This window comes from Drosophila ananassae, chromosome XR, assembly GCF_017639315.1.
Source record: "Drosophila ananassae strain 14024-0371.13 chromosome XR, ASM1763931v2, whole genome shotgun sequence".
NCBI lineage: Eukaryota > Metazoa > Arthropoda > Insecta > Diptera > Drosophilidae > Drosophila > Drosophila ananassae.
Window position 1 is genome coordinate 13,859,567 of NC_057932.1, and position 21,374 is coordinate 13,880,940.

The window sequence follows — 21,374 nt, forward strand, 5'->3', positions numbered from 1 at the left end:
CAAACAAATTTGTATGCTGTCCAAAAGGATCCAATACTTCGTTTTCCACAAAAAATTTAGAAATTTGCATTTTAATGACAACAGTAAGTTGCCCTCCAAGGATTCTGCCGACCACGATCCTTTATACAAAATACGACCGCTCGCGACTCATTTCAATGACAAGTATCAATAAGTTCCGCTGCGCCAACGCTTATCTGTGGACGAACAAATGTGTGCAACAAAAGAATTGATTACCTAATTTTTTGTTGGCCTATCATCCCAAAGCCGCCTCTAGGCGGTCCAAGGATATAGTCATATAAAACTCGATCCGAGCAAAAATACATTTTTTTTTAAAACAAACATTTAATTTTGATACATACTGAATCCAAAAATAATTTTTTTCTTGGAAAAGAAAATTTGGGCACTAGAGGGTTAAATAGTCGTGGCAATGCAGCTGGTGAGATAGTTAGATACTTCCATTGCATAGTTAGAATGCCTGAGTGCCGATGTTGACCCACAAACAGCAATGCGGCCAAAACAACTAAAAAAAAACACAGAAAAAAATATATATGTATATACTTAATAAAATGAGAGAAAAGACAAGCGAAAAATAGCCGAAATTATTGCGCCAACTTTTGATGTTCGACGTTCCAGTTCTGCAGCTCGCTCGGTCTGAGCCTCCAAGACTCCAACGCTTTTGACTGGTTTTTGGTTTTTTTTTTCCCCCATTTTCAGCCATGATGCAATTGTTTGGCTCTTGGACACTGGGAAAAAATATTTATAAAAAAAATTTAAATGTGAATCATTAATTAGAAGCTTATTAGATTAAAGAAAAGTAGAAAATGGAGTAGAAATGGAGAATAACTTAATATAAGAATTATTCACTAAATATATCATTAAATAATTGTATTTCTTTTATGTCGCTGCTACACAATGTACGGCTGTTGGAGAACAAAATAGAGAACAATTCAGTTAATATATCATTTAAAAATGTTATTTCCTTTATGCCGCTGCTATATAATGTACGGCTGTAAGAAATATATGATTCTATCAATAGAGCTTAAAGGATTATAGATTAAAACATTCTTTTTTATATATATAAATTATGTATATAAATATATTCTTTATGGCGCTGCTATATAATGTACGGCTGTTAGAAGAAAAATGCTTCTAGTAATAGATCTTAAAGTATTATCGATTAAAAGTGGTCTGAAAATTATAAAAAATAGACAACTAAAGCCTCCAATATTTATAATAATAATATGACCCTGTCTCCTAATATAAGGCCTAAAATATTAAATAGATTAGCCATTTCTCCAAGTGCATCTTATGGCATTTGTTGTGGAATCCAGCGGAATGCCAAAAGCAACTCTATTGCAATTTGGGGCGCTGGAGGTCGTCCCGTTCCGTCCCGTCCCTGTCCGGCCGTCTCTGGTTGCTGGTTTCTGGCTTATTTTGGCGTCAATCAAGGGGAGTTCAAGTTGAGCTTGAAGACAGCCCACGTGAGCCGAGATCCGAGATCCGAGCCGAGATCTGGCTAGGTGACTCAACACGTATTGTGTTTGCTCCGCCAGCACTGCCTGTGCTCTGATGCGGAAGCACAAATGGAAAATGCAAGATGCCAGATACTAGATACTAGATACTAGGCACTGCCAGGTGCCTGCCAGGTGGAGATTTTTTGGGGGACTGGGACTGGGACTGGGGATGTGGGAAGCGAATGCATCTCCTCCTCCTCCTTTTGGGGGATTGGGTAATGGAGGTGATGAACCTGCAAAGATTTCTTTAAAGCCCAAGACAGGGCTTCACTTCATCTTCAGAAGAAACTAACCTCTGGTTTTCTTTCCAGCCCGACTCGTGGGTGACGGTAACCCATCTCCAGACACAGTCCGGCATCCTGGACCCGGACGACTGTGTCCGGGATGTGGCCGACGATAGGGAGCAGATCCTGGCCCACTTCGAGGATCCCGGACCGGATCCGGGCGTGCAACAGGGCGGTGGGGATGGAGCCTCCGGCAGTTCATCCGTCGGCACCGGATCGCCGGACATCTTCCGGGATCCCACAAACACAGAGGCGCCCACCTGCCCCCGGGATCTGTCCACACCGCACATCGAGGTGACCAGCACCACGTCCGGTCCGATGGCGGGCCTGGGCGTGGGCCTGATGGTGCGCCGCAGCAGCGACCCCAACCTGCTGGCCTCCCTCAAGGCGGAGGGCAGCAACAAGCGCTGGTCGGCCGCGGCGCCCCACTACGCTGGCGGGGATTCGCCAGAGCGCCTGCTGATGGAGAAGGCCGGCGGCCACCTGTCGCCGCAGTGGGAGGAGGAGGACGATCCCAGCCAGCAGCTCCTTAACCAGCAACCGCACTCCGGAGGAAGCAACGGAGCCGGAGGAGGCGGTAACCACCAGCCATTTGCCCGTTCCGGCCGCCTCTCGATGCAGTTCCTGGGCGTCGGCAACGGCTACAAGTGGATGGAGGCCGCCGAGAAGCTCCAGCAGCAGAACCACCACCAGCCGCCCGTCCAGCAGGCCCAGTCCGGCCACTCCGGGCCGGCGCAGAGCGGAGCCTACTCCAGCAAGTCCCTGCCCAGGGAGAGCAAGCGCAAGGAGCCGCTGGGCCAGGCCTACGAGTCGATCCGGGAGAAGGACGGCGAGATGCTGCTGATCATCAACGAGTACGGGAGCCCGCTGGGGCTCACCGCCCTGCCGGACAAGGAGCACGGCGGAGGACTGCTGGTGCAGCACGTGGAGCCCGGATCGCGGGCGGAGAGGGGACGCCTGCGGCGCGACGACCGCATCCTAGAGATCAACGGCATCAAACTGATCGGCCTGACCGAGTCCCAGGTGCAGGAGCAGCTCCGGCGCGCCCTGGAGAGCTCCGAGCTGCGGGTGAGGGTACTGCGGGGCGACCGAGGAAACCGTAGCCGCCAGCAGAGGGACTCCAAGGTGGCGGAAATGGTCGAGGTGGCCACTGTCTCGCCCACCCGGAAGCCGCACGCCGCTCCGGTGGGCACCTCCCTGCAGGTGGCCAACACCCGGAAGCTGGGCCGCAAGATCGAGATCCTCCTGAAGAAGGGCCCCAACGGACTGGGCTTCTCCGTGACCACGCGGGACAATCCCGCCGGCGGCCACTGTCCCATCTACATCAAGAACATCCTGCCGCGCGGAGCCGCCATCGAGGACGGGCGCCTGAAGCCCGGGGATCGCCTGCTGGAGGTGGACGGCACGCCCATGACGGGCAAGACCCAGACGGACGTGGTGGCCATTCTGCGGGGCATGCCCGCCGGAGCCACGGTCCAGATAGTGGTCTCCCGCCAGCAGGAGCTGGCCGAGCAGAACGGCGAGCAGGCGGCGGCCGGAGCTCAGGCAGCAGCTGCTCCGGCGGCAGCTCCGCCCCCGATTCCCGTCCAGAAGTCCAGCAGTGCCAGGTCGCTCTTCCAGCACTCCCAGCAGCAGCAGCTGAACGAATCTCAGCACTTCATCGACGCGGGCAGCGAGTCGGCGGCCTCGAATGTAAGTGGGAATGCAATCTCCGCCAGAACCGAAACTAATCCCGTCTCTTTTGAATCCCAACAGGACAGCCTGCCGCCGAGCAGCAACAGCTGGCAGTCCCGGGAGGAGCTCACCCTCCACATCCCCGTCCACGACACGGAGAAGGCCGGCCTGGGAGTGAGTGTGAAGGGCAAGACGTGCTCCAACCTGAACGCCTCCGGCTCCAGCACCACCAGCAGCGCCAACGGCCCGATGAAGCACGACGGGGATCTGGGCATATTCGTGAAGAACGTGATCCACGGAGGAGCTGCCTCCCGGGACGGGCGTCTGCGGATGAACGACCAGCTCCTGAGCGTCAATGGAGTCTCGCTGCGGGGACAGAACAACGCCGAGGCCATGGAGACCCTGCGCCGGGCGATGGTGAACACGCCGGGGAAGCACCCCGGGACCATAACCCTCCTGGTGGGCCGGAAGATCCACCGCTCGGCTAGTTCCAGCGACATCCTCGACCAGAGCACCAGCCATAGCAGCAGCAACAGCAGCGGGGGCGGAGGAAGCGGCAACCACAACAGCAGCTCCAATGCCAGCGACAACTCCGGAGCCACGGTCATCTACCTGAGCCCGGAGAAGCGGGAGCAGCGATGCAACGGGGGAAGTGGAGGCGGCAGTTCCAGCAATGAGATGAATAGGTAGGATCCTTGCCCTCCGTTTCTTGTTTCTCGAGGGGATTACTGACACTGGTTCTTCTTGCAGGTGGAGCAATCCCGTTTTGGATCGTCTAACCGGTGGCATTTGCTCCTCCAACTCAGCGCAGTCCTCGCAGCAGCAGCAGCAGCAGCCGTCGCAACAGCAGCAGTCGCATCCTCCCCAGCAGCAGCAGCAGCAGCGTCGCCTGCCACCAGCTCCGGCTGGCAGCAGTGCCGCCTTGCGGAACGAGAGCTACTACATGGCCACCAACGACAACTGGTCGCCGGCGCAGCTGCACCTGCTGACAGGACACGGCAACACGGCGATGCTCATCGAGGACGATTCCGAGCCCATGTCGCCGTAAGTTGGAGGTTCTACCATCCAAAGATCACCCTTTTCATTCCCGAATCCCTTCCAGAACTCTACCGGCACGTCCGCACGATGTCCAGCACTGCAACCCGAGCAGCGCCAACGCATCGTCCGGCCAGCAAGTGGCCGCGGGAGGGGCTGCTCCTGGAGCAGTGCCCGTGCCTGGCACTCCCTCGTCGTCCTCCAACTTTGACGCCACCTACTCGTCGCAGCTGAGCCTGGAGACGAACTCCGGGGTGGAGCACTTCTCGCGCGACGCCCTCGGCAGGCGGAGCATCTCGGAGAAGCATCATGCGGCGCTGGATGCCCGCGAAACGGGCACCTACCAGCGGAACAAGAAGCTGCGCGAGGAGCGGGAACGGGAGCGCCGCATCCAGCTGACCAAGTCGGCGGTGTACGGCGGCTCCATCGAGTCCCTGACGGCGCGGATCGCCAGCGCCAATGCCCAGTTCGCGACGGGCTACAAGCACGCCAAGACGGCCTCCAGCATCGAGCAGCGGGAGCAGCAGCAGATGGCCGCCGAGTCGGAGGCCCGGGATCAGTTGGGGGATTTGGGTCCATCGCTGGGCCTGAAGAAGTCCTCGTCGCTGGAGTCGCTCCAGACGATGGTGCAGGAGTTGCAGATGTCGGACGAGCCGCGCGGCCATCACGCCCTGCGGGCTCCTCGCGGCCGCGGCCGGGAGGACAGTCTCCGGGCTGCGGTGGTCAGTGAACCGGACGCCAACAGTGAGTAGCGATTACCTCTGGATAGTTACCTCTCTAATAACCGCAATCTCTTGCAGAACCCCGCAAGACCTGGCTGCTGGAGGAGGGCGACCATGAGGGCGGCTTCTCCGCCCAGCGGAACGGTCCCTTCCAGAGCTCCCTGAACGACGGCAAGCACGGCAGCAAGTCCTCGCGCGCCAAGAAGCCGAGCATCCTGCGCGGCATCGGGCACATGTTCCGCTTCGGCAAGAACCGGAAGGACGGTGTGGTGCCGGTGGACACGTACGCCACGGCGAATAGCACCATCTCCCCGCCCAGCTCGGTGGTGTCCACGAACACCCAACAGGTGCAGCAGGCGCAGCAGATACCCACCGCTGCCCTGGCGGCGCTGGAGCGGAACGGCAAGCCGCCGGCCTACCAGCCACCACCGCCCCTGCCCGCTCCCAACGGCGCCGCGGGGGGATCGCAGCTGAACGGGGGCATCCACCAGAACGACATCTTCAACCATCGCTACCAGCACTACGCCAACTACGAGGACCTGCACCAGCACCAGCACCAGCACCAGCACCAGCATCAGATTAGGTGAGAGGGCGGGTCCTGCCTCCCAGAATCCATCCACCCTCCTGGGCTTTGTTCTGTGGGCTTGGTGGAGGAGTAGTACTAATGTGTAATCTAATTCATGGAATCTAACTTGGATCTGTTTTGTGTCCCCATCTCTCTCTCTCTCTCTCTCTTGTTTTCTTTCTCTGTCTTATCGGTGTCTGTACTTTGTTGTCCATGTGTATGTAACCCACAACCTACCACCCACACATCCATCCATCCATCCATCCATCCATCCATACACTCCCTCACCCTCCCACACACACACACACACACACACACACAACTACTAACGCTAAAGAAGCAGCAGTCGAGGAGGAGACTCCAGCACCTCCAGCATCTCGGAGACGCTATCGGAATCCACTCTGGAGTGCATGCGACAGCAGGTGATCAGGCAGCGGATCAAGGTGGAGGCGGAAAGGTAACCCCCAGTACCCACACCCACACACTTACATTCACATCCACATCCACACTCACACTAGCACACTCTCACACATAAAAGCATGCTCTGGCAGTGCGTTTCGTGATTATAAGTCCCAAAACCCATTGGTTCTTTCAGGGGGAAGTCTATATCTTAGTTGGATACTATCAGATTCTTGATTTAAACCTGAGAGTGGTTTTTGGTTCTATTGGTCGTCTAGGAGGCCTCATCAAGAGCCTTTCAAAACCTAAAAAAAAGCATGCTTTTCGAAAACTATTTAGAAAAAAGGCCATATCTTTAGTCATTCTTATCCGCATCTCATGCTGGATATCTTCAAAGATTTATACTTCAATTCCCCATCAATCTACATCAAAAGAATATCATTTTCAGATCAATCCTTATCCATTTTTCTTTGGACAATTGGAAAAAGCATGCTTTTTCGGATATGAACTTCAAAAAAGGCATCTCATTCACATCCTTTTGCTGATGCTTGGCAGGAATAGCTTAGCAGAGTCTCAGTTCAATTCTCCATCAATCTACACACATTAAACTCTATATCATTGTCCGATCGATTTTTTATTGAAACTATTGAAAAAGTGCAAAAAGCATGCTTTTTTTGTATATAATCCTAATTGAAGACCATATCTTTGGCAATTCTTATCCGATTTTAAAGCGGAGTACCTTTAAATATTTGCACCTTAGTTCTCCATCAAGCAAATAGCATACAAATCAAGGATTTTATTTTCCGATGGATTTTTTGTCTAATTTTCGGGGTATAACCCTTAGAAAATTGAGAAAAGAATGTTCTTTTTTCATATATGGACTACAACAAAGTCATCTAATTTACATCCGATTCTTGATCGGAATAGCCAAAATGATTCGTAGTTTAATTTCAAAATCTATTATATCATTTTCCGATAGACTTTTTGTCTTTTTTTTTCTAGGGGTACCCCTTTTGAAAATTTTGAAAAAGCATGTTCTTTCAAAAGCCATATCTTTTTATCCGATTCGAAATCGCAATACCCTACAAGATTTGTAGTTCAATTCCCAATCAATTAGCAATCAAATCAGAAAACCAAATTTGTTTTAAAGTTTTTAAATATTTTTGGATGGAGAACCCCCTATATCGCCCCTTGAAAAACGAAACGCACTGCCCCCTGCACCTTAAATGTCGTAGTTACTTTGGTATGTTGGCTACTTGGTTCTGGCCTAAAAGTAGTTTAGATTGAGTCCCGGCTTGTCGAAATTCCGCATCCAACTGGACAAGAGAACACCCTTCCTGCTCACCTTGTAAATTACTCATCATTCCTCTATGCTTGCTCCTCCAGTCGCCGCCATCAGCATTACCATTCGCAGCGCAGTGCCCGCTCGCAGGACATCAGCATGCACTCGACGGGATCGGGATCGGGATCGGTGTCGGGATCAGGAGGACAGGCAGGTCCGCAGGCGCAGGCCGGGAACGGAGTGCGTCCCATCAGCAGCTACTACGAGTACGAGACGGTGCAGCAGCGGGTCGGGAGCATCAAGCACAGCAGCACCTCCGGAGGAGGTAGCGGCAGGGGAGACAACAGCTCCGGGGCGGGCGGCAACACCACCACCTCGCCCATCAACGTGCCCCACTGGAAGGCGGCGGCCATGAACGGCTACTCGCCGGCCAGCCTCAACAGCTCCGCCCGCAGCCGTGGTCCCTTCGTTACCCAGGTGACCATCCGGGAGCAGGGCGGCCACCCCGCCCACCTGCTCCTCCAGCAGCAGCAGCAACACCAGCAGCAACTCCAGCACCAGCTGCAGATCCAACAGCAGCCGACCTACCAGACTGTCCAGAAGATGTCCTCCGGGCAGTCGCAGTACGGCAGCACCGCCGGCTCCCAGCCGCACGCTTCGAAGGTGTGACTATAGGTGTTGGCGCACGCGCGCGCCACTCGGGATGTGCTCGTCGACCGGAGGACGGGACAGGAGCAGGAGCAGGAGCAGACCAGCAGCGGGGTTAGGGAGGTCAGCGAGGAGGTGGAGATCTTCTACTACGCCACCGAGTGCTGAGTGCTGAGGGCTGAGGAATCGGATCTGCGATGGAAACTCTTCCACAATTTCGTACCAGACACACACACACACACTTGTCCAGGGTGGGGTTCGGCAACTACTTCCAGGATAACCCTAAGCTTTTAAACTGTATAACTCATCCAAGACCGATGTATTCTATTGTAATCATTCCGCAATAAGGCCAACTATAAGATTTGTAACCAAAGCGAGAGTATATGTCCTTATGATCCTTGCAGGGAGTAGGGGAGTGGTATACTGTTTGTGGGAGGAGTTGATAGCCCAGCCCGCCCTGAACCACCCACACACACCACACACACATGTAGGCTTAAGTCCATTATTCACAACATTAGCGCGTAGGATCGAGAATATATATCTTTGTGAAGTGCTCGGATTAGAGTTAGCTCTTAAGGATTAAGATCCAAGTCTGAGTCTGAGTCTGAGTCGGAGTCGGAGAACCCGGAGAATCTTTTGTACATAGTTAGTAGCGAGAGGAGCAAACTTCGAAGGAAGAAAGGACAGCAGCCAGATCATAAGTAATATTTCAATGTCTCTGATCATAATTATTTTTTTTTCTATATTTTAATTTGTATATATAATCCTTAAATGTTTGTTTTCCGTTAGCTTTAAAGTGGAAGCCATTTTGTGTGCAAGATAGGCAGGATCTGAGGCGAGGATCTGCCAGAAGCGAAAAGTAAAACTTATAGAGATATATATACGATATGAAGGATATACCATCTAAGGATATGCCTGTAACACTTTTTTTTTTTGTGTCGATTTCCGTCGAGAGGTCCCTTAAAACGAATAAAAGACAGCAGCTAACTAGATATAGACATCCATTTGTACGATCTAACACTAAACTAGAGCCTAAGCCTCTATATATAGCGATTATATATACGATACTTTAATTTTTTTGTGTGTACTCTACTCTCTAAGTATAATTTTGTGCGATACCGATTTGAGAATTGCGAATTAAATGTTACGAAAATTTCGAAAAGAGAACGACATTCCAGAGATCCCTCCAGAGAGCCCTCCAGGCGGGAAAGGACTAAGGAAATGGCATGTTATCGTCGCAGCTTCTCCTTGCCGGTGCCGGTGCCGGTGCTGGTGCTGGTGCCGCCGCCTCCGCCGCCCTTGCCCTTTCTGGCGTTCATCTCCGCCCCCTCGGCGGGTGGGCTTTTCTTCTTCTTGGAGGATCTGCCCTTGCGGCGCGATCCCCCCGACCGGGTGGCCCCCCCGGCACCCGTCGACGAATGCTTCTGGTGCGGAATGGGCATCAGGACGGTGAAGTTTTTCAACAACTCTGGCTTCGGGATTTTATCCCAGTGTTCGCTTTGGGAGTAGTTGGATAAATAATGATTCAAAGGACATCCGCAAGGACAACTCACTCTGGCAGACTGTTCGGGGGGACCACCACGTCCAGGACGTTGTCGATGAGGCGCGACTTGAGGCTCCTGTCGTTGGTGGTGGTGGAGTGCATCGAGGGCGAGGTGTTGATCTCGATCAGCCACGGCTTCAGGCTGTTGTCGATGATGATGTCGTAGCCGTAGACCTCGAAACAGTGCCGGTCGTTGGCCATTACTGGAGCCACCGCGTCCAGGGAGTGACGGATGGTGTCCGAGATGCGGCGCCACAATATATCCGAAACACCCTCGCCCCGGAGGCTGTCCAGGTAGAGCCAAAGATTCTGGAGAGGCCACTTGCCACCGTGTATGGAATTGTACTCCTCCTGAGATTAGGGAGTTGGATTCAGATCCGGATATCTAATCCCATTCACTTACATTCGTTTTCTGGATACTGACGTTGGTCAGGTGCATGAATACATTGTCGATCTCCGCCTGGTCGTACTTCTCCGTGCAGAACCGACAGAATCCCTCGTTGTAGAGGTAGGCCTTCAGGGGATTAAAGGTCGTGACCAGGACAAAGAGCCGCAGATCGAACTTCTTGCCGCCAATCAGGAGGGGATTCTCAATGTACTTGGAGATCACACAGGTGTCCCGGTTCATTGCCGGATAGAAGGTCCTGGCGTCGTAGGCGTACTTCTTCAGCTTGGACAACTTGTTCACCAGGTAGATGCCCACGCCCTGCGACTTGCTGCAGGGCTTCACGATCCAGGTGCTCACCGGGTTCTGGTGGAAGGCCTCCACGAACAGCTGGTAGTCGGCCGGCAGGACAAAGGTCAGGGGTATGATGTCCAGGTGCTTGTACCGCGTTCCACCGATCCCCAGTTTCGTGTCCGGGGACAGGGTCTGGGCCAGGGGATCACCACGTCGCTCTAGATCCTTGCGGTAGCGCTTGATGTTCTTGATCAGCAGGTCCTTGCGGGACAGTTCCACGGAGTTGGGAAAGTGGTTTATCATTCTGTAAGTAAAGAGTGTAAGGATTGGCTGAATAAGTGCTATGATTGTTTGAAAATGGTCCTTTTTTCCGCCAAACTCTCTAGTAGTGTTGTGAAACACGCAAGGTTATCTACTTGTTAGTGTGACCCTGCGCTGCACCTGTTCTCTCTCCCACTCTCACTCTCTCTTTGCCGGCTGATCCTGCGCTCTCTCTAAGCCGCCATTTCTGTTTCTGTTTTGTATTTTAAATTCATTTTTGTTGAATTTTCTTATTAAATAGTGTTTTTGACAATAAGAATTGCTTAAATAAGTTCTAAAAACATTGAAAACTAAGTAATTAAAGTGCAATGGCAAGTGCTAGTGGAGTTTACGGGAGTATTGGAATATTTATTGTGTTAGATCCTACGATTATCCTTATATCCAAATTTCTTTTAATTGGAAATGGTAAGAATATGATAAATATCCTTCTTAACTCCTTTGTAAAAATATTTAATTATTTAGGCAGAGATTTTGGTTGAAATTCCTGGATTAAAAGGGACTTCATGGAGGGTGCTCCGAGCGTGGGTCCTTCTGAGAGCCCCGCTATGTCAGGAGCGAAAGCACCGTTAGCTTGAGCAGCCAATGAATACATACATACATACATACATATACATATTCCTATGGGAATAGGAGCCACTGGAATTCAATGGAAGTACAGTGGGAGGTAAGTGGCATTATTTGTTTACTTTTTTAGAAATTATATATTCTGAATAAATAATTGATATAAAATAACGATTTAATTGATTTAAATTAAAAAAGGATTAAATATTATTTGAAATAATAATTTTAAAATATAGTAATCTGCCTCAAAACTATATATTTTATATGTAATTTAGATATATATATTTTTTTTAAATCTCCCTAAAATATTGTCTAAAATATAGAGAGTGGGTGACTCACAAATTCCCCCTCAAAAACCCTAAAATCAGTAATGCTAATGTAGGAGACACACTTACTGATCAGAACGCATCCTGTAGGGATGATCGATCCCAAAGATGTACCGGCAGTTCTGGGTGCATGCCCAGTAGAAGTTCCACTCGCCGCCGAACGAGGGCACCTGGAGCCAGCCCCGCTTCTGGAAGTTGGTGAGCAGCGCCGACTTCTCCCAGTCGGTGCTGTAGAAGATGCACTTCTGCGACTTGGGCGGCTTCAGGCGGCTCCGGATGAAGTTGACAAGGGGGGGCGGCAGGGTGAGGGAGGGCGGTGACGCGGGGAGCGGTGGAGGCACTTCCGGTGAATCATCGTCACAGCTAGTACAGCTGCCGCCGAGCTTCGGGCGGAGATTCTTCAGAGCGCTGGATTTCGGCGGCGGCTTCATCCTGGAGGCTCTCCAGCTGCCCAGCAGGACCCCGACTTCCTCAACACACTTTGGACTGCAACTGTAATTTTTTTTCCAAATTATTTTTCAATATTTTTTTTTTACTATTTCTTAAATTTCTTCTTATAAATATATATTTTTTTTTATATTTTTATAGTGTTTGTTATTAAATTAAATGACAAAATTATTCTGGCCTGACTGATGCCAGGTGTAGAGTGAAGGGATAAGAGATCTGGGAGAAGTTGATGCAGTTCCCCAACCCGGATCTTAACCCGAACCGGGAACCACTTCCCCCAAGAAAGCGAAAGTGATAATTCCCTTTAAACCCAAATATTTGCGCAAAAATCTGGCACTGTTTTTTTTCAGACCACAACGTGGATGGGAAGTTCTAAATAATCACGGATCGGCAACCTTCCGGGGAACCGCCATGGAGTCAATTGCCATTGACTTTGTGGTGGTGTCACTTGTTTCGGCGTGGAGTCGGCCCTCGATTGAGTAATTTCACACTTTGCAGGCCCGCCCCGGTGGCGGGGCAAGAACAGAGACCGCCCATTGATGACACCTGACCCCCGGCGGGGTATAAATTCCCCAGTCACCGGACAGGCCATCAGAGTTCACCGGCCGACGTTGGGAAGTCAAGAACTGTGGATTTTCTGCTCCGACACTCACCTGAAACACTTACACATTGCACGATGCACTTCCGCGTGGGATTGGCTTTGGGATTGGTGGTCCTGGCGGCCGTGGTTCGACCGGGAGACGCCACCTTTGGCAAGCTGAACCTTCTGCTGGGCGGCGGAGGCACTGCAGCCGGCTACGGAACTGGCTACGGCGGCTACGGCACTGGCTATGGAGCTGGCTACGGAGCAGGCTATGGCGGTGGATACGGATACGGATCGGGCTACGGCTACGCCCCCGAGAACGTGGTGAAGGTCATCAAGGTATCCGTAGTGCCAGGAGCAAGCAGCTACGGAGGCGGATACGGCGCGGGATACGGAGGCAGCTATGGAGGCTACGGCGGCGGCTATTCCGGTGGCTTTGTGGGCGCGGCTCCGGCCATCTCCACCTCCGCGGTGGTCACTCCCGTGGTGACCTCCGTCTCCACCCCGGTGGCACCTGCCGTTGGCCTGTCCGGCTTCGGAGGAGGCTTCAGCGGCGGATACGGCAGCCTGCCCGCCTCCTACGGCTTCGGAGCCGGCTACGGAGCAGGCGGTGGCTTCGGCCTGGGATTCGGAGCTCCTCCTCCACCTCTGGGACTGGCCTCGGGACTGTGCTGAAGAAACATCAACGAACGAAGAAGCTATATTTGGTTAAACAATTTTTTTTTTGTATTTTTAAAAACATTTTGTAAAAAATAAATTCTAAAATAAAAAGATTTAAATGGAAACTGAAGATAATTGAATTACTTCAGGGGGAAATAATAGTTTCGAGTTTTAAAAAGCCTTAAGACTGGTTTTAAAAATATTATATTCGTCACCTATTGGACTACCATCCACTAAGCTATAAAAAATCAGAAGCCCTTTAAGATTTTAAATAGAATCTTAAATAAGATGATGAATCTTTTAAGAAAAAATTATCCAAAAAAGGGAGAAAAGGCAGAGTGTCTTAAGAATTATTTAAATATATAATAATCCCTGTTTTCGTCACTGAAATATTATTCAAATGCTGGCTTTCAAAGCCCTCTATTTTCGTGCAACTTGATTCTGTTGCAATTCCACGCTTGGAATTACAAAACTTATCAAATATTTCGCACCCAATTGAAGAAGTCGCCTCCCTGAAGTGAGCTGAACCCAACCCACGAGCCACAGCCCACAAATGGGAAACCCAAAGAGCCCATTCAACCCAGACGGAGGATGACCTTCGGGCGGTGGTGGTGGTGTGGTGGTGGGCCTGAATGAAACCGAGAGTTTCAGGCTGATTGTGGCCACTAGCCACTGATGTTTACGCATTTGGTTAGCCACGTTTTGGCCCCGGCTCCCGGTTGCAGGGCCAACAATGCTCCCCTCCTGACGGCAATCAAGTGCCAAAAGCCAGAAAGCAAAAAAGCCAAAAAGTCAAAAAAGGCCAGAAAGCAAAACCAAAGTCAAAGTCACAAGAGCCAAGCCCAAAAAAAAATTTAAAAAAAAAATATAATGTGTGGCCAAGAATGCTCTACGCCCGATGGGTGCAAATTGGTTGAGCTGGACCAGCACCAGGCATACACTGAAAAAAAAATATTTAAATTATGATAAATTATATAATATATAAACAATACAGAAGTAATGTCTAATAAGAGATTAGAAAAACAAGATATTTCTTCTAATTTATTTTGTTAGTAACCCCTTTGAGGTAAAAATTTCTCTCAGTGCACTGAAAATAAAAGAAATATGTGTGCTCCAAGGGGGGAAGAAACTACAAAATCTGTAAATGGAAATGTGTAAATTGGCTATGATTTAATATTTGTCATGTTCCGCCAATAGACCCTCAAGAGCCACAAAAAGAAAGAGGAGGGCACAGAGCTATAGTAGTGAGAAGTACACAGATTTAGATGCGGAACTATATAGAAATATATAGAGAGTATAAGGAATATATAGAGGATGAGTGAGATAATACTTTGGGACTGAAAACCTCTCCCTAAAAACCAAAAACTTGGACTCAAAGTCAACATTATTTATGCAAATAATTTGCATCTTAAAGCCAAGATTCCACGCATGTTCCCTAAAAAGGGATTTTATGTTGCTCTCGTGCCTGAAGATCAACAAGAAACCAGTCCAGAACAGAATATGGAATATAGAACTTGGCCAGATGGAAAATGTTGGGCGGGTTTTGGCGCTTTGGTGTTGACCTGATTTGCATACGGGTCTGGATCAATAAGGCTAAGAATTTAAATAAATGTAATATGAGAACTAAACTGGAAAAAATAGACATCTCTGCACGTCAGACAACGTGGACAAGTTTCCGAGATGAGCTGAAGATTTGGGCGTGCTTTGGATATTTGAATTGAGATTGGCTTTGTCTTTGGGTTTTGGCTTTTTGGGTTTTAGGTTTTGGCTTTGGGACTTTTTTTTCTAAATCTATGACTACGTGTAGCCATGCACAAGATTTCGGCGGCTGAGTGAGTGACAATGACAACATAGTTGGCTACGCACATTTGCCACTCGGCACTGAGAGAAATATTTGATGAAAAAAATGGGAAAATGAGTAATGGAATAAGGAGTGGGTATTTTAGTGGTTTAACTTAAAAGACTTGTGGCTACAAACACCATTGATTGACAATAAAAAATATAGAACAAAAATTTCATTGATTTTTAGTTCATTTTTATGATGTTTTACCCTTTGAAAACCTCTTTTCAAAAATTATTCATAATTTTTAATGATAGTTTTTGATTAAACAACAAACTTCATGTCCGAGCAAATAAGACCAGAGCTCTGAAAGCTATACCTTTTGCGGATCTTATGAGTTATGAGTGGAGAATGAGAAGTTATAAGTTAGTTAGACTCTGTTATTATAGGATTATTTAAGGATATTAACAAACCTTCATCAAGAAGGCCAATACTTAGTCATTTTTTGACATAATTGAGTAATTTATTGAAAATTTGAGTCATTTAGGGATATAATTCAGTCATTTATTGCATAGCTTTATAATCCAAGCCATTGGCATTATATCCAATATATATTATATCCAAGCTATTGAAATTTTTTATTCGGTTTTAAAGCGGTCGATTGAAACCTTAATTGCTTTGTTGCTTCATTTGCTATCGATTTGCATTCAGATCTTCTTCGAGATCTTCCTCGAAATATTCCTTCCTTTATTCTTTTTGATTTTTAATGATGAAACCCCCTTTTTTCCCTTTGAAAAGTTACAAAAAATGGGAATAACTTGAAGATGCTATTTATTAATGTATCTCAAGAAAAGAAGTAGTTGAAAAGCCGAGCATGACTGACCCAGAATGAGTAGACAGATATTTGCTTTTTTTGATCCCAAAATATTAGCCTAATAATAACTATTCATAGTTAGAAATTAAAAATAATGAATGGTTTTGATATTAAAGGGCTCCCCAAAGCTCTTGTCTAGTTCTTCAAGATCCTCATCGTCTAAAGCCTCCAATCCATAACTTGTTTAATTATCCTTCGATTACTATGTGCTAAAAATCGTATTATTTATATTTTAAATATCTAACAAAATAGAATAAAACCTAAAAAAAATTACATAATGTTACCCCCTTATCCTTAGAAATTTTCTAAATGTATTTAAAAGTGGTTATCCCCCTCTTTGGAAAACTGAGTTTGGAAAGTTATAGATTATAATATTCCTCCAAAACTGAGCTAAGTTATGATCCTTGGAAGTGGGAAAGTATGGATTTGGATTTCTCTCAGTGTACATTTTTTCGATTTGGGGAATTACCTGACTTGGCAGCTTCTTGCGAATCCGTAACGTATCCACAAACTGCTGCCTTATACTTTTTGTATTTATTTATTGTTGGGCCGAGATGCGAGAAAATATCTCACTTGATGGTTAAGTAGTTGAGGTGACAGACAGCCCGGCGGAGAGCCCCGCCTAGATTTTATTTTTATTTTATTTTTTTAAGTCTTGTCTTGGCCCATAAGTAACTATTTATGAATTAAGCAAACACCGCTGCTCCAGGGGGTAGGCTACCAAAGCTCTCAAAGATTAGAACTACACAAACACCGATACAGATACAGATACAGATACAGATACTGAGACAGATACAGGTGCAGAGCAAGATACAGATACTGAGACTGAGGCAGATACAGATACATGGGTAGAGCGGCCCAAAGCCGGCTATAAATTAGTGGCCAGACTCGATTTGGGACATCAGTTGAGTTTCGCTTAGGGTCCAGGTAGCACCATTACCACTGCCATAATCACCATGAAGCTGTACGTTTGCGTGGCCTTTGTCGCCCTCATGGCCCTCTCGGCCCCTGCCCCCTCGGAGGCCCTCTTGGGCGCCAAACTGGCCCTCCTCAAGGCCCTTGGCGGCGGCCTGGGCGGCGGCTCCGGTTCCGGTTCCGGTTCGGGTGGATACGGCGGCTCCTCCTACGGCAGCGGCGGTTACTCCGGCGGCTACAACCAAGGATACTACAGCCAGCCCAGCCGCCCGGTCTACAACTCCGGCTACGGCAGCTCCTCCTCCAGCTCGTCCTCCAGCTCCGCCTCGTCCTACGGCGGCGGCTATGGAGGCGGTTACGGTGGCGGCTACGGAGGCGGCTATGGAGGCGGCGAGCAGGTCATCAAGGTCATCAAGGTGGTCGAGCAGCCCTCCTACCGCTCCTCCGGTTATGGCGGCGGCTATGGCGGCAGCTACGGCGGTGGCTACTCCTCTTCCAGTGCCAGTGCCTCTTCCAGCGCCAGCTCCTCTGGATACTCGGCTCCCGCAGTGTCCTACTCCGCTCCAGCTCCCGCTCCGGCTGTGACCTACTCGGCTCCTGCCCCGGCTGTGACTTACTCTGCTCCAGCTCCCGCTGTGACCTACTCCGCTCCAGCTCCCGCTGTGACTTACTCCGCTCCTGCTCCAGCTCCGGCTGTGACCTACTCCGCTCCAGCTCCCGCTGTGACCTACTCTGCTCCCGCTCCTGCCGTCACCTACTCGGCTCCTGCTCCAGCTCCTGCCGTGACCTACACCGCTCCTGCTCCGGCTCCAGTTTCCGTGGTCCGCTACAGCGCCCCCGCTCCTGCCCCCGCCCCAGTGGTGCGCTACACCGCTCCTGCTCCCGCTCCCGTGGTGCGCTACACCGCTCCTGCCCCCGCTCCAGTTGCCATCCCCGCCCCCGCCCCCGCTCCCGTGGTCATCTCCGCGCCTGCCCCCGCTCCCGTGGTGGCCCCCGCCCCCATCAGCTACGCCCCCCAGAGCCAACAGATCGTGAAGACCATCAAGCTGATCGTGGACGAGGACCACGCCCCGGCCCCAGTCTACGGACCCCCCGCCCCCGCCCCCGCCCCAGTGGCCACTGGATACTCCAGCGCCTCGGCCAGCAGCTCGGCCAGCTCCAGCGGTGACTACAGCACCGGATACAACGGCGGCTACAACGGCGGCTACAACGGAGGCTACAATGGAGGTTACAACGGAGGCTACAGCCAGGGCTACAGTGGCGGAAACTCTGGACTGGGATTCGGCGCCGGCTGGAAGCGCGGCGGCATCTTTGAGAAGCTGGTGGGCTGCTAGGGAGAGCCGGAAGATGGCCACCAGAAGCCACCAACGAGACCCCCTAACTCAAACTTAACCCTAAACGTACTCAACTATTTTTTTTGTAGTTCTAAAGCGAGAAGTCGCCCTTTTTTTTGTTATGAGAGATAGCTACCTGTATGAGAGATAGAACCGAAACGAGCGAACAGCGATTTGTAAATAAAATCACAATTTATAAACCACATATGGGTGTTTTTGAGTGGATCGTTATATAACCCATTATCCACGATATCCGGCTGGGCCCTCTTATGTAATCGACGGCCAGAATCTCGAATGGCTGCGATTGTGTTTCAGTTTTCATGGCTCTCCGGCGGTCTGACGGCCGAGTTCATTGTGTTTTTTATTGATTCTATCGGAAATTAGCACCCGAATGCTAACTCCCAGCGGATCGGTGTCCGGATCGGGACAGAAATGGGTGGCCCTGATGGGGGTCTAAGGTTCCCCGGCTCTAATTCAATTAATTTTATCAGAATTTTAGTTCAAGAAACTAGTTTTGTGTAGCAGCGTTTTTAGTTCGGGTTGGTGTTCCTCGGAAATCTCGAAAATCTCGGGGAGTCTTTTAGGCTTTCTCTGGAAAACCATGGCCTCTAGACCCCCCTAGATATCATCGCCGATCTATAGCTTCTATATAATGATTCCAACCGATCTTAATCGCCCGCCGAGACATGCGAGTGTCACCAATGGGCGTTCAGCTATGACTTGGAATATCCGTTCTCCGGAGAATATAAAAGCCCAGAAGAATTCTGAAGAATTCCAAAGAAGCCACGAAATGCCAGTGTTTGGTTGGAAACTCTTTATTCTGGCGGTGAGTGCTGTGGGCTTCACATCGGCGGGTCATCCGGCGGAGAAGGAAAAATCTACAGTTCCCTCAACCCATGGTGCGTATGAGTAATATTTCGAAGAGTTCCAGCTTAACTTTAAGGGTATATGACTCATAGGGTATGGACCTGCTATCCACATCAGCTCTGGGGTTCTCCAACTAGCCCCTGACACGGAGCCCACCCCGTTGCTGTTGCTCTCGAATCCGTACTCCTCCTCCTCCGGGTCGCTGGGAGGGAGTCCTTGGCCCCACTTGTATGTGGAGACCTTTGGGGCCTCCCACTTGCCGGTGGCTACTTCGGGAGTGGCTCTCCAGGAGCCCCGCATCCTGGTCAGCGACAACGTGGACTTCTCCCAACTGAAGCTCCGCCAGCACACTTTTCCAGTTCAGTCCCATGGACGTTGAAGAAGGACTTTCTTTTTAGTTTTTTTTTTTTGTTTTTTAGTTTTTATTTTTTTGTTTTTTTTTTGTCATACAGAAAACATTTAAGAAATTTACTTTTTTAAATATAAACTTTATTATTTCTGCAAGCCTTCAAGCTCAACTTTGGTCTTTAAATATTTCTGTAACTTTTAACAAAAAAAAAAACAAAAAATAGCTAGGATATGGTGTTCTGGTTCTGATTTGGTTTTCTAGACAATCACAGTCCTAGTAGAGCTCCTCCAGATGGCCCAGTCCCAGGTCGTGGTCGGAGTGACTCTCCAGGTGGTGGACCTCCGCCTGCTGGTGCTCCACCTGCTGCTCCAGGGCCTGGTGCTGCAGTTGGTGGATCTCGTGCTCGTCCCGGTCCTTGAACTCGTACAGGGTGCTGTAGCTGAAGGCGCCCTTGCCGTGATCGATCCCGGGCACCGGCTTGTGCTCGTCCTCGTGATGATCCTCGTAGTGCGAGTGGATCTCACTGGCCTCGGCGTACTCCTCGCCACCGTCCGCACTGCTGCCGTAGTCGGCCGGGAAGTGGTCCTCACTGAGGTGATCGCCCAGGGAGCCCAGTTGGTCACCGTCAGAGACGCCTCCAAACTCGTGGGAGGACACCTCGGAGCTAAAGTCCAGCTTGGAGAGGGCCTCCCCGCCAGTCAGGCCTCCGGCATAGCTGCCCAGCAGACCGGCGGAGTGGACGCCACCGGAGAGGTCCTCGCCCAGGGGATAGCCGGAGATGAGGAGGCCCAGCTGGAGACCCAGCAGGAGCAACATTTCCAGGCGATAGCTGAACATGGTGGCCTATACTTTTTCTTGGAGATGTATCTCGGAGGAGAAATCCAAAACCGACGCGGTGAAATGTTTCGAGTCAACTAATTTGGTCTCGAAACTCGGTGGCATTTTATATGCTCCGGAGCTCCGTCAATTTTCCTGCATTTTCCAGCCACTTTTCGCGCTTCTGTTTGCTTGCAACCAAAATCCACACAACCAGAAAACAAAAAACAAAAAACAAAAAAACAAAACGCTCAAAATACAGAAAGAAAAAAAAAAAAATTAAATGTTGCAACGGACATCTGCCTACGATCCGCGATCGTTCGACTGGAGCTGATAATTTGCTGCACTTACCCCGCTCGCCATGTTGCAACGGTGCGTATACGTAATATTCGCCTCTTTCGCCTCATTTTCTTCCAGTGCAGTGTGTCCAGTGTGCGGATAATATTACGCAATTAGCTGCCATCCCTCTGGGCCTTCCAAAAATCAATATCATATCGGGAAAAAAATTAAACAAAAAAAAAAAAAAGATCCCCCAACCGACGAGGCGGAAGCTGAGCCGCTCTTTCCGTATTTCTTTCATAAATTTGATTTTTTTGGCACAAGTTGACTAATTAATTTTATCAACAGCTACTATCCGGGAGCTAGAATGACAAACACATTCGGGGATCAACAGAGAACTGAGAGGAGATCATTGTTCTGGAACTGGAAGCCCAAAAAAGTGCAGTCTTCTGAAGGGCAGTGGTTCCCGATCACTCATCTCCCTGCTGGATAGCAGACCTCGTCCATAAGTCCCATTATATAAGCTCCAATTTGGAACTATACTGTGTCCAACAAAGCCCCTAATAAATAGCAATCTCCATTGATTTCGATTTCATAGCCAGAAAGCTATATAAGTCAGTAGAGCGAGTAGACTGCCGAACTGCCGAAATCAAAACACAAAAGTATCTGACACACTCACCCATATTCGTATCTGACGGGTAGTGTGCCGGTGGTATCCCAGAGATTGCAAAAGGTGGAAAAGCGAAACAAAACAGTAGAGAAGCGGAGTAGCATGTTCCCCGGCTGGTAGAAATTTGTTGCCATCAGTTTCGACGTGAAATGTGCGAATAAATTGCCGAAAACCAGCCACGAATTGGTTCCTCATTCGTCGAATATTGGATGCTCTTGAAAGGGCATTTAAATATTATTATTAAAAT

General features: G+C 49.6%; 6 protein-coding genes across 12 annotated transcripts in view; 4 read left to right on the plus strand and 2 right to left on the minus strand.

The window, feature by feature from the left end:
• The window catches only part of LOC6504986 (partitioning defective 3 homolog), a 36,692-nt gene extending 27,402 nt beyond the window's left edge, over positions 1-9,290 (plus strand). For 5 of the 7 annotated variants that reach the window (XM_032452011.2, XM_032452009.2, XM_014904749.3 and 2 more), the window contains 7 exons: positions 1,826-3,490; positions 3,554-4,158; positions 4,223-4,516; positions 4,575-5,251; positions 5,308-5,812; positions 6,132-6,251; positions 7,580-9,290. In XM_032452011.2, coding sequence (XP_032307902.1) covers positions 1,826-3,490; positions 3,554-4,158; positions 4,223-4,516; positions 4,575-5,251; positions 5,308-5,812; positions 6,132-6,251; positions 7,580-8,144 — 4,431 coding nt within the window. In that variant the 3' untranslated portion in view covers positions 8,145-9,290. The remainder of the gene's footprint in view (positions 1-1,825; positions 3,491-3,553; positions 4,159-4,222; positions 4,517-4,574; positions 5,252-5,307; positions 5,813-6,131; positions 6,252-7,579) is intronic. The other 2 variants (XM_001965648.4, XM_044717256.1) reach the window with 1 other exon arrangement.
• On the minus strand, positions 9,150-12,171 carry LOC6505281 (probable tubulin polyglutamylase TTLL1). Its single transcript, XM_001965647.4, has 4 exons — positions 11,623-12,171; positions 10,070-10,649; positions 9,677-10,017; positions 9,150-9,620 (listed from the first exon to the last, which is right to left on the minus strand). The coding sequence occupies exons 1-4, from the start codon at positions 11,982-11,984 to the stop codon at positions 9,353-9,355; spliced, it is 1,551 nt and encodes a 516-aa protein (XP_001965683.1). The 5' UTR covers positions 11,985-12,171; the 3' UTR covers positions 9,150-9,352.
• A 272-nt stretch (positions 12,172-12,443) lies between these two features.
• On the plus strand, positions 12,444-13,277 carry LOC6504987 (keratin-associated protein 6-2). Its single transcript, XM_001965646.4, has one exon. The coding sequence runs from the start codon at positions 12,677-12,679 to the stop codon at positions 13,256-13,258; it is 582 nt and encodes a 193-aa protein (XP_001965682.1). The 5' UTR covers positions 12,444-12,676; the 3' UTR covers positions 13,259-13,277.
• Positions 13,278-16,758: 3,481 nt separating this feature from the next.
• LOC6504988 (glycine, alanine and asparagine-rich protein) lies at positions 16,759-18,349 on the plus strand. Its single transcript, XM_001965645.3, has one exon. It carries the CDS (start codon positions 16,854-16,856, stop codon positions 18,144-18,146), a length of 1,293 nt encoding a protein of 430 aa, XP_001965681.1. The 5' UTR covers positions 16,759-16,853; the 3' UTR covers positions 18,147-18,349.
• Positions 18,350-18,798: 449 nt separating this feature from the next.
• On the plus strand, positions 18,799-19,392 carry LOC6504989. The gene is made up of 2 exons (XM_001965644.4): positions 18,799-19,045; positions 19,106-19,392. The coding sequence occupies exons 1-2, from the start codon at positions 18,799-18,801 to the stop codon at positions 19,390-19,392; spliced, it is 534 nt and encodes a 177-aa protein (XP_001965680.2).
• Positions 19,393-19,473: 81 nt separating this feature from the next.
• On the minus strand, positions 19,474-20,515 carry LOC6505280. Its single transcript, XM_001965643.3, has one exon. The coding sequence runs from the start codon at positions 20,197-20,199 to the stop codon at positions 19,636-19,638; it is 564 nt and encodes a 187-aa protein (XP_001965679.1). The 5' UTR covers positions 20,200-20,515; the 3' UTR covers positions 19,474-19,635.
• Between the last annotated feature and the right edge of the window lie 859 nt (positions 20,516-21,374).

Coding starts and splice junctions, on each gene's coding strand:
- LOC6505281 (XM_001965647.4), bottom strand. CDS start 11,984: ATGAAGCCGCCGCCGAAATCCAGCGCTCTGAAGAATCTCCGCCCGAAG. Junction 10,650..11,622: donor TACAGGATGCGTTCTGATCA/GTAAGTGTGTCT, acceptor CTTTACTTACAG/AATGATAAACCACTTTCCCA. Junction 10,018..10,069: donor TCAGTATCCAGAAAACGAAT/GTAAGTGAATGG, acceptor CCCTAATCTCAG/GAGGAGTACAATTCCATACA.
- LOC6504987 (XM_001965646.4), top strand. CDS start 12,677: ATGCACTTCCGCGTGGGATTGGCTTTGGGATTGGTGGTCCTGGCGGCC.
- LOC6504988 (XM_001965645.3), top strand. CDS start 16,854: ATGAAGCTGTACGTTTGCGTGGCCTTTGTCGCCCTCATGGCCCTCTCG.
- LOC6504989 (XM_001965644.4), top strand. CDS start 18,799: ATGATTCCAACCGATCTTAATCGCCCGCCGAGACATGCGAGTGTCACC. Junction 19,046..19,105: donor TACAGTTCCCTCAACCCATG/GTGCGTATGAGT, acceptor TATGACTCATAG/GGTATGGACCTGCTATCCAC.
- LOC6505280 (XM_001965643.3), bottom strand. CDS start 20,199: ATGTTCAGCTATCGCCTGGAAATGTTGCTCCTGCTGGGTCTCCAGCTG.